This window comes from Chinchilla lanigera, unplaced genomic scaffold (assembly GCF_000276665.1).
Source record: "Chinchilla lanigera isolate Chin_1 unplaced genomic scaffold, ChiLan1.0 scaffold00011, whole genome shotgun sequence".
Classification (NCBI taxonomy): Eukaryota; Metazoa; Chordata; class Mammalia; order Rodentia; family Chinchillidae; genus Chinchilla; species Chinchilla lanigera.
Genome location: NW_004955412.1, coordinates 26075505 through 26089855, shown reverse-complemented (window position 1 = coordinate 26089855; position 14351 = coordinate 26075505). Strand labels below are relative to the sequence as shown.

General features: G+C 35.3%; 1 protein-coding gene across 6 annotated transcripts in view; it reads right to left on the bottom strand.

Moving 5' to 3' along the window:
• Positions 1 to 299: 299 nt before the first annotated feature.
• Positions 300 to 14351, bottom strand: part of Ccdc15 (coiled-coil domain containing 15) — a 74715-nt gene continuing 60663 nt past the window's right edge. For all 6 annotated transcript variants that reach the window (XM_005378449.1, XM_005378450.1, XM_005378452.1 and 3 more), the window contains 3 exons: positions 2825 to 3001; positions 2367 to 2515; positions 300 to 1198 (listed from right to left, as the gene is read on the bottom strand). In XM_005378449.1, the coding sequence (XP_005378506.1) occupies positions 1077 to 1198; positions 2367 to 2515; positions 2825 to 3001 (448 nt within the window). In that variant the 3' untranslated portion in view covers positions 300 to 1076. The remainder of the gene's footprint in view (positions 1199 to 2366; positions 2516 to 2824; positions 3002 to 14351) is intronic.

Sequence of the window (14351 nt, the reverse complement as noted above, 5' to 3'; positions counted from 1 at the left end):
TAGAAATATAATTCTTAAAGGCTGAACTAAGTATATAATTACTTCAAAGATTTTGACTAAACTAAATAATCTAGTTAAGTAAGAAGTCAATCTTGTCATTTGAGTAATTTTGATTCTTATTTTCAATAGCCTGACTACTTTAGGCACTTTTTGAGACATAATTTAAGTGCTTCCTCAGCAATGCACATTATAGAAAGGAAAAAGAAACTGTCAGTATATGACTTTAATTCATAATTTTAAACTCTTTTACATTTTGTATCAGGAATAGTATGAAAAAAATAACAAATCCACACCAACTCTCCCAATTTTTATTTCATTTATTCTAGGCATGTCACTGACCAGATTTTTTTAAAGATAGGGAAACAAGATAGGACCTAATTCACTTTGACTTCAGGTTCACTTTTTCAAGTGTCACCCACAATTATTTTACACAGAAGATATTCAAAAGATATAGGGTTTATCTGACTTTTTACAATAAAAAATTATACAATTAAAAAAACCCCTATGCCCAATGTCACTAAATGGGGAAGGAGTCAATAAATTTAAAAAAAAAAAAATCCAGGCAAGACAAAATTTTGAGAAGAAAATATGCATCAAATTCAGATTCTTCTCATCTTTAATTGTTATGCACAACTAGAAAAGCTAATGGCAATGTGGGAGGCTACTGGTGCTCAGAAACCTGTTTTATCACTTTCTGCTTTATCTAAACATTTTTAATAGTGCTAAGACTCAAAAACACAATTTTAGAAAGATGATAATAAAATTATCTCAAAGATTTCTCATGAGCTTGTGTGATCAGAGCAGAGCAAACTACAACAAACCTTACTTGTCTGATCAGTTCTAAAATAACAGACTCTGTATGATTCATAACAAAGAAGAGACAAGTTTGGGAGTCAACTTTCAATCTTGGTCTCAAGGCAGAATTCTAATTACAGAGATAATTACGTGGACTAGTTTTTCTTTCTAGCTAATACATATCATATACTTTAATAGCTTTTCCTAAATAATTTCTTGGGATTGATTTAAAAGTGAACACTGAAATACTACCAGTTGATTCAGCTGATTTCAGAATCTCCTTACGTGTTTTTCAAAATCCGTCTGTGTGCAGAAGCAAAATTATGAATGGCGTTTCGAAGAGTTGAATTTCCCTCAGAGACATCAGAGGAACTGATGACTGAATATAGTGCTCGATTATATGCTGCAAAATAAAGGTTTCCACAGTGATGAATAAAGTTAAGTTCTATCAGCCTCTCTTACCCTTTTCCACTAGTACTATTTCTCTACCCAGAGTCCCACAGGCATTAACTTTATCCATGGAATAATTGTTTACTGAGTACTTCAATAAATACTTCAACACAGAAAAGGGAATAGAGAGGATAAGCACACACACAAAAATAAACTGCAGTGTAATACTTTCCAACCAGAGGCATTTACAAAATGTCATCACAGAATGAAGTTGGAATAAATGAATAACTAGCTAGAGGGGACTGAAAAAGACTTCCAGAAACAGTACCTTTTAAGGTGGTCTTGAAGGTAACAAGTAAAGAAAAGGCAGATTATGATGTTCAAAATAGCAAGTTTATTAGAAATAGCAAGTAGAGTGTGGCCTGTGGGTAGACAGAAAATATGCCATGTATTTTACACTGTCACAGGACAGTACAAAATTCTTAGAGATTTTAGAATAGGAGAATAAATGATCATATATGTGTTTTTAAAAATATAACACATAGCCCTGATAAGAAAATCATTACACAGATGAGGTGCCCTAGGAATACAAATACTATACTGGCAGAATTTTCAGTGCGTAACGGAGTCCTGCATAATCTTTACACTATTCAAATCAATGTATTTAAGGGTGGACAGGAAAAAGAAACATTAGTGACAACAGGAAGGACTTCATTTTATCTGAGTGGGACTCCTGATGGAGGGCCACGTTTTCCTCAGTATGCCCTGGTAGAAATGGCAGCCTAATACGGAGATATATGTAGTAAGTCTGTATTAGATACCTATCATTAAGTATGTGTACTGCAGAGAATTCAAATGGACAGACTCCTAACTTACATAACCATAAAAGGCAAACTCTATGCCTTCAGTTAAAGGAGAACCTTAGAGTGGAGTAAAGGGAAAGTATTTTCTCACCGTAAGTGAAGACAAAAGGTAGCAGAGTAGATCTCAAAAAGACATAAAATTCACTATAATTATTTTCATCATCTCAGAGTTATTTGGTAATGGTGTTGGGTTTTCTTTCATTTATACCTTTACCAAACAACTCAACAAATGGCAGATTACCATTATCGCTATTTGTATTTGTGTTGCTTTTTAAAAAAATTGCTATTAGGCCCCAACTATTCCTTCAAGAAACTTACCTCTATGGTTTTTATAGAAAATACAATTGTTGGCGCAGGTATCAGGATGAGCATCCCAAAAATCAGGACCACAAAAGCACAGTGGAGGTAAAGTGATATTATACAGCTTCATTTTCTCCTGGACTTGGGCACGTAAGGCTTCTATATATCTATAAAATACAGTAATGATGAGGCAAAGTGAACTTCTAGGAAAACAGTACACGTGAATCCTGATTTAACAACTTGCTTTGACTATAAAAGCTATTTCACATCTCTGGACCTTGATCTCTCCTCTGTACATTGAGAAACAGCACTAGGAAAAATGCCATGCTATTTCAAGATACTTGGTGATGTTATATACCCTTAAATGAGGAAAAGTATAAGACGACAGTCAATTCTCTTTTAAGGGAAATGAAAATACCAACTTCCTACTAAATCTCCTCTAGAGCCAGAATTTCATACAGAATTTTCTGAGTTACCTTACATATTCTTTTTCTCTCTGTTGCTGCTTTTCTCTGGTACCTTTTATTTCTTCAAGTTGTAACTGGCCTAAACTGTCACTCATCTTCTGCTCTGAATATAGTGCTCCAGCAGAGCTCAGTCTTACGGTCTTCTGCTCGTCAACATAACATTGTTGCTCTTTCTTTTTCTTAATTCTGAGAATAAAATCATAACATGACCAGCAATTTCATAAAGTTGTTAGTAAAAATTAGCTTCTGGATTCAACTACAACAACAAATTCCCACAAATAAATGGGTCAGGAATTAGTTTAATATTCTGAGTACCATCAAAAGTTCCTGCTGGCTGATTTGAATTTATCCTATGTTCATCTAAATACACAGCCTCTCAAAAGGAAATGAGAATAAATTTTCTGTAAGTATCTTAGCACAAGAGTCAGGACTTTGGCTTCTGGCCAAAAATGGAGTACCAAGGACTGGATTTGCCCTCCCACCTTGAAGAACCAAAGAAATTTAAAAAGTAATAAAGTAAATTGGACAAAATACAAGGGACAATGGTTTTCAAGATAGTAGGTGTACACCAACAGAAAGTAATGGTTCCTGACAGATGGGAAACAAAGCCAGCCCTGGAACTGCCAGATATTACTGTCTTGAACGTTTCCAAGGCATGGCACAGGGCAGAACTCAAGTGGAGCCCATTGGACACTCTGAGTTAAGGAGGTGGAGCTGAGATAACGCAGAGAGAGAAGGACAAATAAGGGTACCACACATAATACCAAAAGGGAGAGAAGTGCTCAGAGAGAAAACCCCAGAAATGAACAGTTTCCTCCTAGTATACAGCAAAGTACTGACTGGTGCACAAATGCAGAGAAAGGACCTGAGTCCATGAAAACAACATCCAAAGTAATAAAAGAGAACACTATCAAGCATTTGTACAACACAGGAAATAGTGCCTGTTCCCACTAGTCAAGGACCAGAACCTATGAAACCGTAAGCCAAAATAAACCTTTTCTCTTTATAAGTTATTGTCTCAGATATGTGCCATAGTAATGGAAAGCTAACTAGTTCATCCAACAACCAACAAAGTAAAATTCATAATGCCTGACATCCAGTCAATGATTACTAGGCATACAAAGAGGAAGGAAAGTAACTCGAAGAGAATGGTCAACCAAAAGAACTGACTAGAACTGACACTGTTCTGTAGAATTAGGACAGAAGAACATTAAAAGAATTATTAAAACTATATATTCTACCAGGTAAGTGGTGGCACATGCCTATAATGCCAGAACTCTGAAAGGCTGAGGCAAGAGGACTCCAAGTTTGAGCCCAGCCAGGACACTTAGTGGACTTAGGGAGACCCTGTCTCAAACTAAAACATAAAGAGCTATGGCTATAGCTCGGTCCAAAAGCTGAGTTCAATCCCCAGTACTAGGGGAAAAAAGGATACTTAAATCAAATTTGTATAGATGAAAAGTATACTTTCTGAGATGAAAAATACACCGAAACATATTAGTGTGGTGAACCTACAGCACAAATGTTATTGTGTTTTTCTTTTAAGACAAAATATTTTAATGTATGAGTTGTTTTTTCTAAACTAAAACCTCAGTATTCAGGTCTAATTGCAGTGTTGTTACTTTGTGATAAATAAGTGGGTTTTGGGTTGTACTTGGGGCACTCAGTCTCTAAAAGGTTCACCATCACTGGTATTTACGATTACCAACAAATTACATGTTTTAGACACAAATGTGAAAATATATAGAAATTGTCTAAATGAACCACACGAAGAATAAAACCTAAAACCAGTAACACACACACACACACACACACACACACACATTCACTGGTTAAAAAAATGAGTAGAACACTTAAATAGGCACTTCACCAAAGACGATACACAAATTGGCCAACGTGCATATGAAAAGATGCTCAGCATCACTAATTACCAAGGGACTACAAATCAAAGCCACAATAAAATGACACCTCATACCTATGAAATATGAGTAACTGGAACCTTGATGGGATTATAAAGTGGTGAACCACTCTAGAAAACCCAATACGGAGGTGATTTTAAAAGTTAAAACAGAGCTACAAAATGATCCACAATTTAAATTTTGTGTACATATCCAAAAGAATTAAAAGGAAGGTTTCTTCACAAGAGATATTTGTATTTCTGTTTTACAGAAGCACTAATTCATGGTAGCTAAGAGGTGGAAGCAACTTAAATGTCCATTGACAGATGAATAGATAAAATAAAATGTGGTCTACAAATATAATAGGCTATTACTAGACTTAAAAAAAGGAGAAAATTCTGTCAAATCCAACAACATGCACGAATTTTAAAGATATTACACTGAGAAAAGCCAGTCACAAAAGACAATGTGTGATGCCATTTATATGCAGGTTCACGGGAGTAAAATTCATAGGAACAGAAAGTAGAATGTTGATTACTGGGAGCTGGGGTCAGAACAAAAGAAGAGTTGTTTAAGGGGGTCATATTTCACATGTGCAAAATCTAGAGATCTGTTTTACCACCACTTAAAACTGGCTAAGATGCTTAAATTTTACCTTTAATAAATCTTAAATTTAGTAGCTTTTAATAAAACTTATGTGACACAATTTTTTAAAGGCACATAACTAAATGAACAACTGAATTAAAAATGATAACATAAGTCAGATATACCAAAGCTGAATAATGTTCATCTCCAGTAGATCCACAATTACAAGAACTGTTAAAAGATATCCTTTCAGCAGAGAAAAATAATAGTATAGTTTTATATATTTATGATTTTTCTCAGTTGAATGTTTTTAAGTAACAATTGACTGCTTAAACCAAATATTTCATATTTTTTGTAAAATGCATGACATCACTACAAAGGACGATGGAAAAATGAAAATATAGTATTACAGATTCTTATACTACACATGAAATAATATGATATAATTTGAAAGTAGACTGAAAAAAATTATGGATATATATATACTATAAGCCCTAGAACACCCAATAAAGTAACAAAACAAAGAGAAGAAGGATGAATACTTCCCAGTTCATTCTGTGGGGCTAGTATTAACCTGAACCAAAACCTGATAAAGACAATAGACTAAGAAAGTGTAAATTAATCTTTCAAAACATAGATGAGGGGCTGGGATTTAGCTCAGCAGCACAGCTCCTGCCTGGCAAGTGCACCATTGTGAGTTCCATTCCTGGTACCGGAAGAAAAACAAAAAACAAAAAAAAACAAAACATAGATGAAAGCCAGGCATGGTGGCATACACCTGTAATTCCGGCTTAGGCAGAAGGATAGATGCAAGTTCGTGCCAAGCCTAGGCTACAAAGTGAGCTCAAGGCCAGCCTGAACTGCACAACGAGACCTAGTCTCAAAAAGACAAAAAAAAAAAAGATGAAAAAAAGACAACACAGTAGAGAGAATATACCTTTTTCAACATACAAAAATAAGAGTTGTACTACGTGTGAAAATTAAATCAAACTGGATCACAGACCTGAATGTAAAGCCTGAAGTGATAATACTTCTAGAAGAAAACACAGGAGAAAATCTCTGGAACCTTGAGTTAGGCAAAGATTTGTTAAATATGATTGGGTCAGCCTGGTGGCATATGCCTATAATCCTAGCACTCTAGAAGGCTGAGGCAAAAAAACTGCAAGTTCAAGCCCAGCCTGGGCAACTTAAAATAAAAAATAAAAATAGGCTAGAGACATAGCTCAATGTGAAGGGCCTGGATTCAATCCCTCATACCAAGAAAAACAAAAAAGATACAACAAAAGCACAATCTATAAAAGAACATATTGAAAAATAGAACTTCATCAAAATTTAAAACGCCAGCTTTTTAAAAGACATTAAAAAAGAAAATGTTAAGACTAAGAAATGAACCACAGACTAAGAGAAAAATCTCTGCAAAACACATATCTGATAAAGGATTTGTATCTCATAACCCAGCAATAAGACAAACCAATTTTGAAATCTGAGTTTCAACACACCACCACACATACAGACAGCAAATAAAGGTATGAAAAGATGCTCAACATAAAAAAAAAAAAAGATGCTCAACATCATTAGTCATTCAGGAAATGCAAATTCAGACCACCAACCACACATCTACTTATTCAAATGGTTAAAATGAAAAAGACATCACGACAAGTGTTAGTGAGAATGTAAAGACATCTGAACCCTCGGACAATGTGATAGCAGCACAAAAATGGTATGGCCTGGTGGCATATGCCTATAATATTCTATGTTCAAAAACGGTTTGACAGGTTCTTTTCTACAAAAAATGAAATAATATTTTTAAGGGGTGGTGAAACAAATCTCTATTATGTTATGTTCAAAATAAAATAACATTTTTAAGTGGTGGTGAAACAGATCTCATGTTCAGAAGCAGTGTGACAGGTTCTTTTAAACCTGAAATACACATCTATCAGCCATTCTACTCCCATGCATTGCTGGGAATGTAGCTCAGGGGCATAGTGCCCGCCTGAAAAGAGCAAGGCCCTGAGTTTGATTCTCAGTACCAAAAAAAAAAAAAAAAATTATATTCCCACATATTTACCCAAGGGAAAAGTTAATATAGGCCCATACAAAGATTTGTACATGAATTTCATGGGAGCCAAAAACTAGGAATAACCTACATGTACATTGATCTACATAGGAACAACCTACATGTACACTGATCTACAAATGGATAAACAAATTGTGGTACATCCATAAAATAGAATACAATTCAGGAACAAAAAGGAATAAATTCTTGATATATACAAGGACAATTCCCAAGATAATCCAACTTAGTAAAAGGTGCAGGGCACAAAAGAGTGCACACTTTATGATTCCATTTATAAATATATCTTGTTTTATCCTGCTTTGCTTTACTATGCTTCATAGTTACTGCATTTGTTTTTACAAATTAAAAGTTTGTAGCAACTCTTTGTCACTGAGTCTCTTAGTGCCATTTGTCCAATAGCATGTGCTTACCTTGTGTCTCTGTCACACTTTGGTCATTCTTACAGTATTTCAAGCTTTCTCATTACCCTATATATTACAGGATTAGTCATCTCCAACAATACTGCTGTTTAACCTGTATAAGACGGCAACATAACTGATAAATGCTGATTTGTGCTCTAGCTGTTCCACCAAAAGGGTATACCTGCCTCTCTTCCTCTCCTCAAGCCTCTCTATCCCTTGAAACGTACTACTAAAACTAGGCCAACAAGGGCCTCTAAGTGTTCAAGTGAAAGGAATAGTCAAACATCTCTCACTTTACACCAAAAGCAAGAAATGATTAAGCTTAGTGAGGAAGGCATGTTGAAAGTTCAGACAGATGGAAAGCCTAGAATTTATAAACACATATTAGGGTCAACTGCTAAAAACCACTTTGAAACAAATGACCTATTGCTTGCTGGATGGTAGTATCAGGCCAATTCACACTCATATTCTTCAATAAAGCATGGTCCCTGAAAACTCTGGACTTCTATTTGTGGCAGGCTACCATCTGCAGGGGAATTATACCTTTCTATTTTGTAAGATTAATAAAGGTATAAGTTAAAAATCTAGAAAGGCTGAAGAATTCAGCACCAGAAAAACAGTCAGGACATGGTAGGTGCAGAACCAAATTTATCTATATTGTGACAGTGAATCACTGGCTACCTATAGAAGAGAGCAAAGCCACTTTAAAAAAGGGTTTTCTTAGTACTATCTCTCCCTATGTTAGTATTTAATGAGTTACAACTGTAAAGCTAAAATCAGTATTTCTCAAAGAGTATAGAACAAATGCAATACAAAGTTGTAATAGGTTAGAGGTGAGAAATCTCATTATTGTCACCTTGGCAAAGGGATATCTTTTTATACCAATGAACACCAAGATTTAAAGGGATATAAGGCAGTGTAGTTCAGAATGTGAGAAAGGTAATCCGAGCAAAGGCCAAAGCAAGCCACATACTAATCTCCTGCTCTCCTACAATAAGCTAGTTAAGATTAGTTAAGATTAAAAATACAAAATTTAAAAGATGAGGTTAATAGCACAAGTGCTATTGGCTGGGTGTCTATAAACAGCATTCCTACTCCAGAGTAAAGAAAAAATATTTTGAGGACAGTTTATACTTGTTAATTCAACAACTCCTGATCTTTCGAGGGGGAAAAAAAATATAATGATTCAAATTGATGTTTTCAATGATGAAATGAAAATAGAAACAAGTGAATGAAACAGAAAAGATAAACATCAAATGTAAGGCACACGTTACTTTGAACACTACCAGCAGTAGCATAAACAATTTCATATGAAGCTGTTACTAAAGTAATTCTCTATACCAATATTCTCTACACCAGTAAACAAAGAGCTAAGGAAAACATCAGCACTGCTTTCTAAGGGTTGACACTTCAGGACTTAGTAACAGAACACTGACTAGAAAGGATCAGTCCTCTCTCTCTCCTCAGCTACTTGTCTCCCCCTAATAGTTAAATATCACAAGATAGGGTTTTCTAGACTTTCTGTCTTTAGTTCCACACTTGGTCACATATTCCAAAATAGCTTTAAGTTTCATTACTCCACCAAAACAGTTCTGAGTCAGTGGTGGCCTCTAAGTCACTTAATCCATTTATCAGTACATTCTCAACAGGGGCAATACACTCTCCAAACAGGGAAACGATGTAAGATATTATAACAGTTTGTGGTCCTCCAAGAAGCTGTAGTACATAAACAGAAGTACATGATATATGTATATTAAAATTTTAGGAAGGCAATTGGGAAAAATGTCTTTAAAGGCTCTGTAAGGAACAATAAGGAAGAAAAGGTTGGGCTGGGGATATAGCTCAGTGGCACAAGTGCCTGCCTAGAAAGCACAAGGTCCTGAGTTCAATTCCCAGGACCAAAAAAAAAAAAAAAGGAAGAAAAGGTTGCAAATACTGATGGAGCATCTATCAATCCTCATTTTACTCAAATTAGTAACTCTCCTCTCTTGTTAAAATTGTCTCTTCCTCAGTCTCTGTGATACAGCATTGCCTCACGTAATTCTGGATCATTGTTCTATCTCCTTTGGAAACCCATTTCCTCAAAGCTCAAACCTAAGAATCCTCCTCTTATCTTCACACTATATCTTCACCCCAGGCGGTTTAATGTGTTCCTCAGGTTGAGTTACTACCCCAAACTCACAGTGATACAGCTGTCACAGATCAGTCCCTGCTTATCAACGTGATAATTTGATATCTCCACTTGTTGTCAGGGGATTTTTTTGGGGGAAATCTTTTTGGTCAGATTCTCAGGTTAAGAACCACCTCCACATAGTAGTTTCAGAAAGAAAATAAATTCCAAAATGATAGCTCTAACTAAAAAAATTGAGATAACCAAGCAAGGTAGCACACACCTATAATTCCAGCATTCTGGGAGACAGACAGGACTTGAGTGTGGCCTGGGTAACTTAGTGACTTAGCAAGACCCCATCTCAAAAGAAAAGATAAAAAGGGCTTGGGATGTAGCTCAATGCAAAGATCCTAGGTTCAATTCCTAGCACCTCAAAAACAAAAAGTTGATATAAACGATTACTCTATAAATAAGTTTCTATTCATCTCTAATGTCTTTAAGCCCTCTTATATAAATATACCTTTTCCTGACACACAACAAAGCTAGACTAGGTCGGAAATCAACATGTCAATACATCTGTTTTTCCCAGGACAATGATCTGAATACTACTGCAACAGTCCTATGGTTATGCTAAAAGGTATTCTGAAAACAGCATCAGATTTTTGCTAAGAGGGAAATTAAGAACGTAAGGACTGTAAAATGGCTTATAAACTTAATATACTGGGTATTCATACGACTAAAGCAAGTAGACATCAATATTTACATTTTTGAAGAAAATCCTAAAAACAAACTGATAAATGGGAAACTATAAGAGAATATAAAAACATATTTCTATAGTTTCAATAAAAACTCAAAGACTATTTACTCAGTCCTCTTCCATATAATAAGGTTGTACCACCAATTCTTTACAAAGTTAAACTGAAATACAGACCTAGAATCAAATATGAGGACTGCACTTTGATTCGATGGATTCTTACTTCCCCAGCAATCACAAGAATTTGTCAATACCAATATTTCAATACAAGAAATTCTACTTCTAGTTTTAAAAACCAGTCTTGTCATTTTAGTAGTGAAAGAGGTGTTCTGTTTAAAAAAATAACTTCTCAGGGAGGTAGAATAAATCAGCCTCTTTGACACAACAGAATTAAGGCTAATCTAGTACAGTGGAGTCTAAATCTTTGCCTGCTAATCTTGTTTTTCTGTTCACCTCTCTTCTCTCCCTATCCCCTTGTGCTTTCAGTATTACTCCATCGTGATTTCAGAAGTCACTACTAAGAATAATTAAGATTTCCTCCTGAACTCTACATTGGTTTCCTTTAAGCACCTCAAACCCAATATGCCCCAATCCAAACTTATCCTGTCCATCTCCACGTCCTTCCTGGCAAATCTGTGTATAGTCTCCATTCACCTGTTGCCACAGGACATAAACCTGGGACTTATACTTAAATTCCCCTCTGACAAAATCCTATCAATTCTCTTAAAAGCTCTTAAAAGTGCCTCCTACTCTTTGCCACCTTGACCTTATTGCATGTGACAGGCCACATTGTAGACTTCAAAAGGGTAAATAGGGTTAAAATATAAGATTAAATCCACTTCCTACTTGCTAAGTGTGGTCTTTTTACCAGGGAAATTATTCAACCTTTCTAGGGCTCATTTTCTCATCTTTAAAATGAAAAGAATAGCAGAGTTGGTGATGTAGTTCAGTGGCAGAGCACTTACCTAGCATGTGCAACACCTTGGGTTCAATTCCCAGCACTGCCAAGAAAAAAAATCTTCCTTATACGAAGTAAACAAACTATCTCTAAAGCACTCAACATTATGCCTAGCACATTGTAAACATCCAATGAAATGCCTGCAGGATTGTTTTATCAATTAAATGTGACAATAATCTGTGTAAAACACTTGACACACTATAAGGACATAATATATATTTTTTTTAAAAATTATTCTCACTCCCTTCTCTAAGTGTGTACCTCCTAACACTTAGCCTCATCTATTTCCAAAATGTGTGTAATTGAACTCTATAAAATCTCATTTCCATATTTTGGCATATAAAACTCTATTATCTTATATTTAATTTAAGGTTCACCTCTTGCTATTTCTTTAGTCCAGATGAGCTCAAACTCAGAAGGGGCTTCTTTAATGAATCAGTGTTTTTTCAATGCTGTTCCTTTTCCCTAGAATTCCTGTCTACTCTTTCCCCAATACAATTTCTACTATATCTTATACTGTTTCTAGTTAATCCTTTAAAACACAGCTCACAAAGTCTTCTCTTTCCTTCTGTTACTCTATACCCCCAATTCTGGCCTCCAAATATGTTCTGGCTTCCCACATATTCTTTTTTCTTTTATTTTATGAAAAAATAAAACAATTTTCATAGGCAAATAAGAGAATAATAATAGTTATTACACTGTGTATCGGTATCATCAAAGAAGTTACTCAGTACATGACACAAACCAAAAAGATTCTTACAAAACCAAAACAGGTAACAACACAAACTTTCTTTTCAACAGATTAAGAAAAGCTTAGTATAAATGGTATATATATCTATCTGGTAGTATAAGCTTAGTATAAATGGTATATATATCCATCATATATATTGAAATATTTTTAAAACAATAATATAATTTGGGGAAGTACTTGAACTTTCTACTTCCTATTTACCTCTCTTCTAATTTGTGCTCTCTCTCTCTACATATATATATATATATCTACAAATATATACATATAATTTCTCATATAAGAGAAACCATGCACCATGTGATAGTTGAGTTTCAATGTCTGATTTAATTCCCTTAACTATGTTCTCAAACTGCATCCATTTATGTAGAAATACCTAAGTTTATCTTCCTTTAGGGAAGCATAATATTCTACTATATATAAATACATTATCCTTATCTATTAATCTATTGATGGACATATATCCATTTCCAAAATCTAGCCACTACAAATTGTGCTGCTACAAACAAGGGTATCATGTATCCTTGTACTATGATGATTTGAACTCTTTTGGGAAGATACCTAGAAGGGGGATATTTGAGTCAAATGGGATTTCTACTTTTAGTTTTGAGGACTCTCCACACTGATTTCCATAGTGGTACAAAGTTGTACTACTTTCCACTCACACTAACAATGTAGTAGAGTCCTTTTTTCCCCCATTTCCTCACCAGTATTTGTTGTTTAATTTTTGGATGATGTAGCCATTCTTTCTGGGGTAAGATGTATCTTGGGTTAGTTTTAATCTGCATTTCTCTGATGGACAGCAATGATAACGAGGATTTTTTTATGTATTTATTGGCCATTTTTACTTCTTCGGGAAAGTATTTCAGTTGCCTGTTTTTAATTGGATCTTTTATTTTGGGGGGGGTCTAATTTGTTTTGAATTTTTTATATGTTCTTACTATTGGTCCTCTGTTCATGATACAGCTGGCAAAAAATTTTCCCCATTCTGTAGGTTGTGTCGGTATTCTGCTGTTTGCTTCTTTTGCTGTGCAGAAGCTCTTTAATTTGATATAATCCCATTTGCTGGGGCTGGGGATTTAGCTCAGCGGCACAGCGCTTGCCTGGCAAGCGCAAGGTCGTGAGTTCGGCTCCCGGTACTGGAAAAAAAAAAAACAAACAACAAACAAACAAAAAAACCCCATTTGCTGATTCTCAATATTATTGCTTGTGCCACTGGGGTTCTGTTCAGAAAGTACTTGCCTATGCCTATCTATGCCTTTGGAATTTTTTCACAAATGAATGTTGGAATTTGTCAAACGCTTTTTCTGCATCTATAGAGATGATGATGTGATTTTTGTTCTTGCTTCTGTTTATGTAATGAAGACAGCAGGCCCTGGCATCAGTGCACACGCTGGCTCAGGCAGGACAGCAGCGTGGAAAAGTCCAAAGCAGCAATGAGGATGAGTCAGGCACACAGACATATGGAACAGAAGCAGGAGGGATCACCATTCTACATCACAGGGTTCTGAGAGAACTTGAGCAACAGAAGACCATTCCCAGCCCCCACATCCAGAGGCCAAGATCTGCCCTATACCCAGCACAAATCCCATTGCAAACTTGGATGGAGTACACAGCACATTTCTGGGATCCGACTTGGACACTACCACAGAACTGTGGACAATAGATGAATTTTACTACTTTTATTTATTTATTTGTTTGTCTGATTATCCTTTTTCTGTCTGGTTGGGCTTTTTGGTTTGTTTTGTTTATTGTGGTTATTTTTGTTTTGTTTTTGTTTTCTCTTTTTCTTTCTTTCTTTTTTCACTATTTAGGTTTCTGGCTTTCTTTTTGTTTTCTTCTACTTGTCTGTCTTTCTCTCTTTCCTCAACTATCTCTCGATTCTATGATATTTTCATGTGAGTGAACATTATCTCTTCTTTTTCTGGTTCACTTCAATACTCCTTTCCTTTCTCTTTCATTCTTTTTCTCCTGTGTCCTCCAAGTTCCCGAAATTTGGGTGATC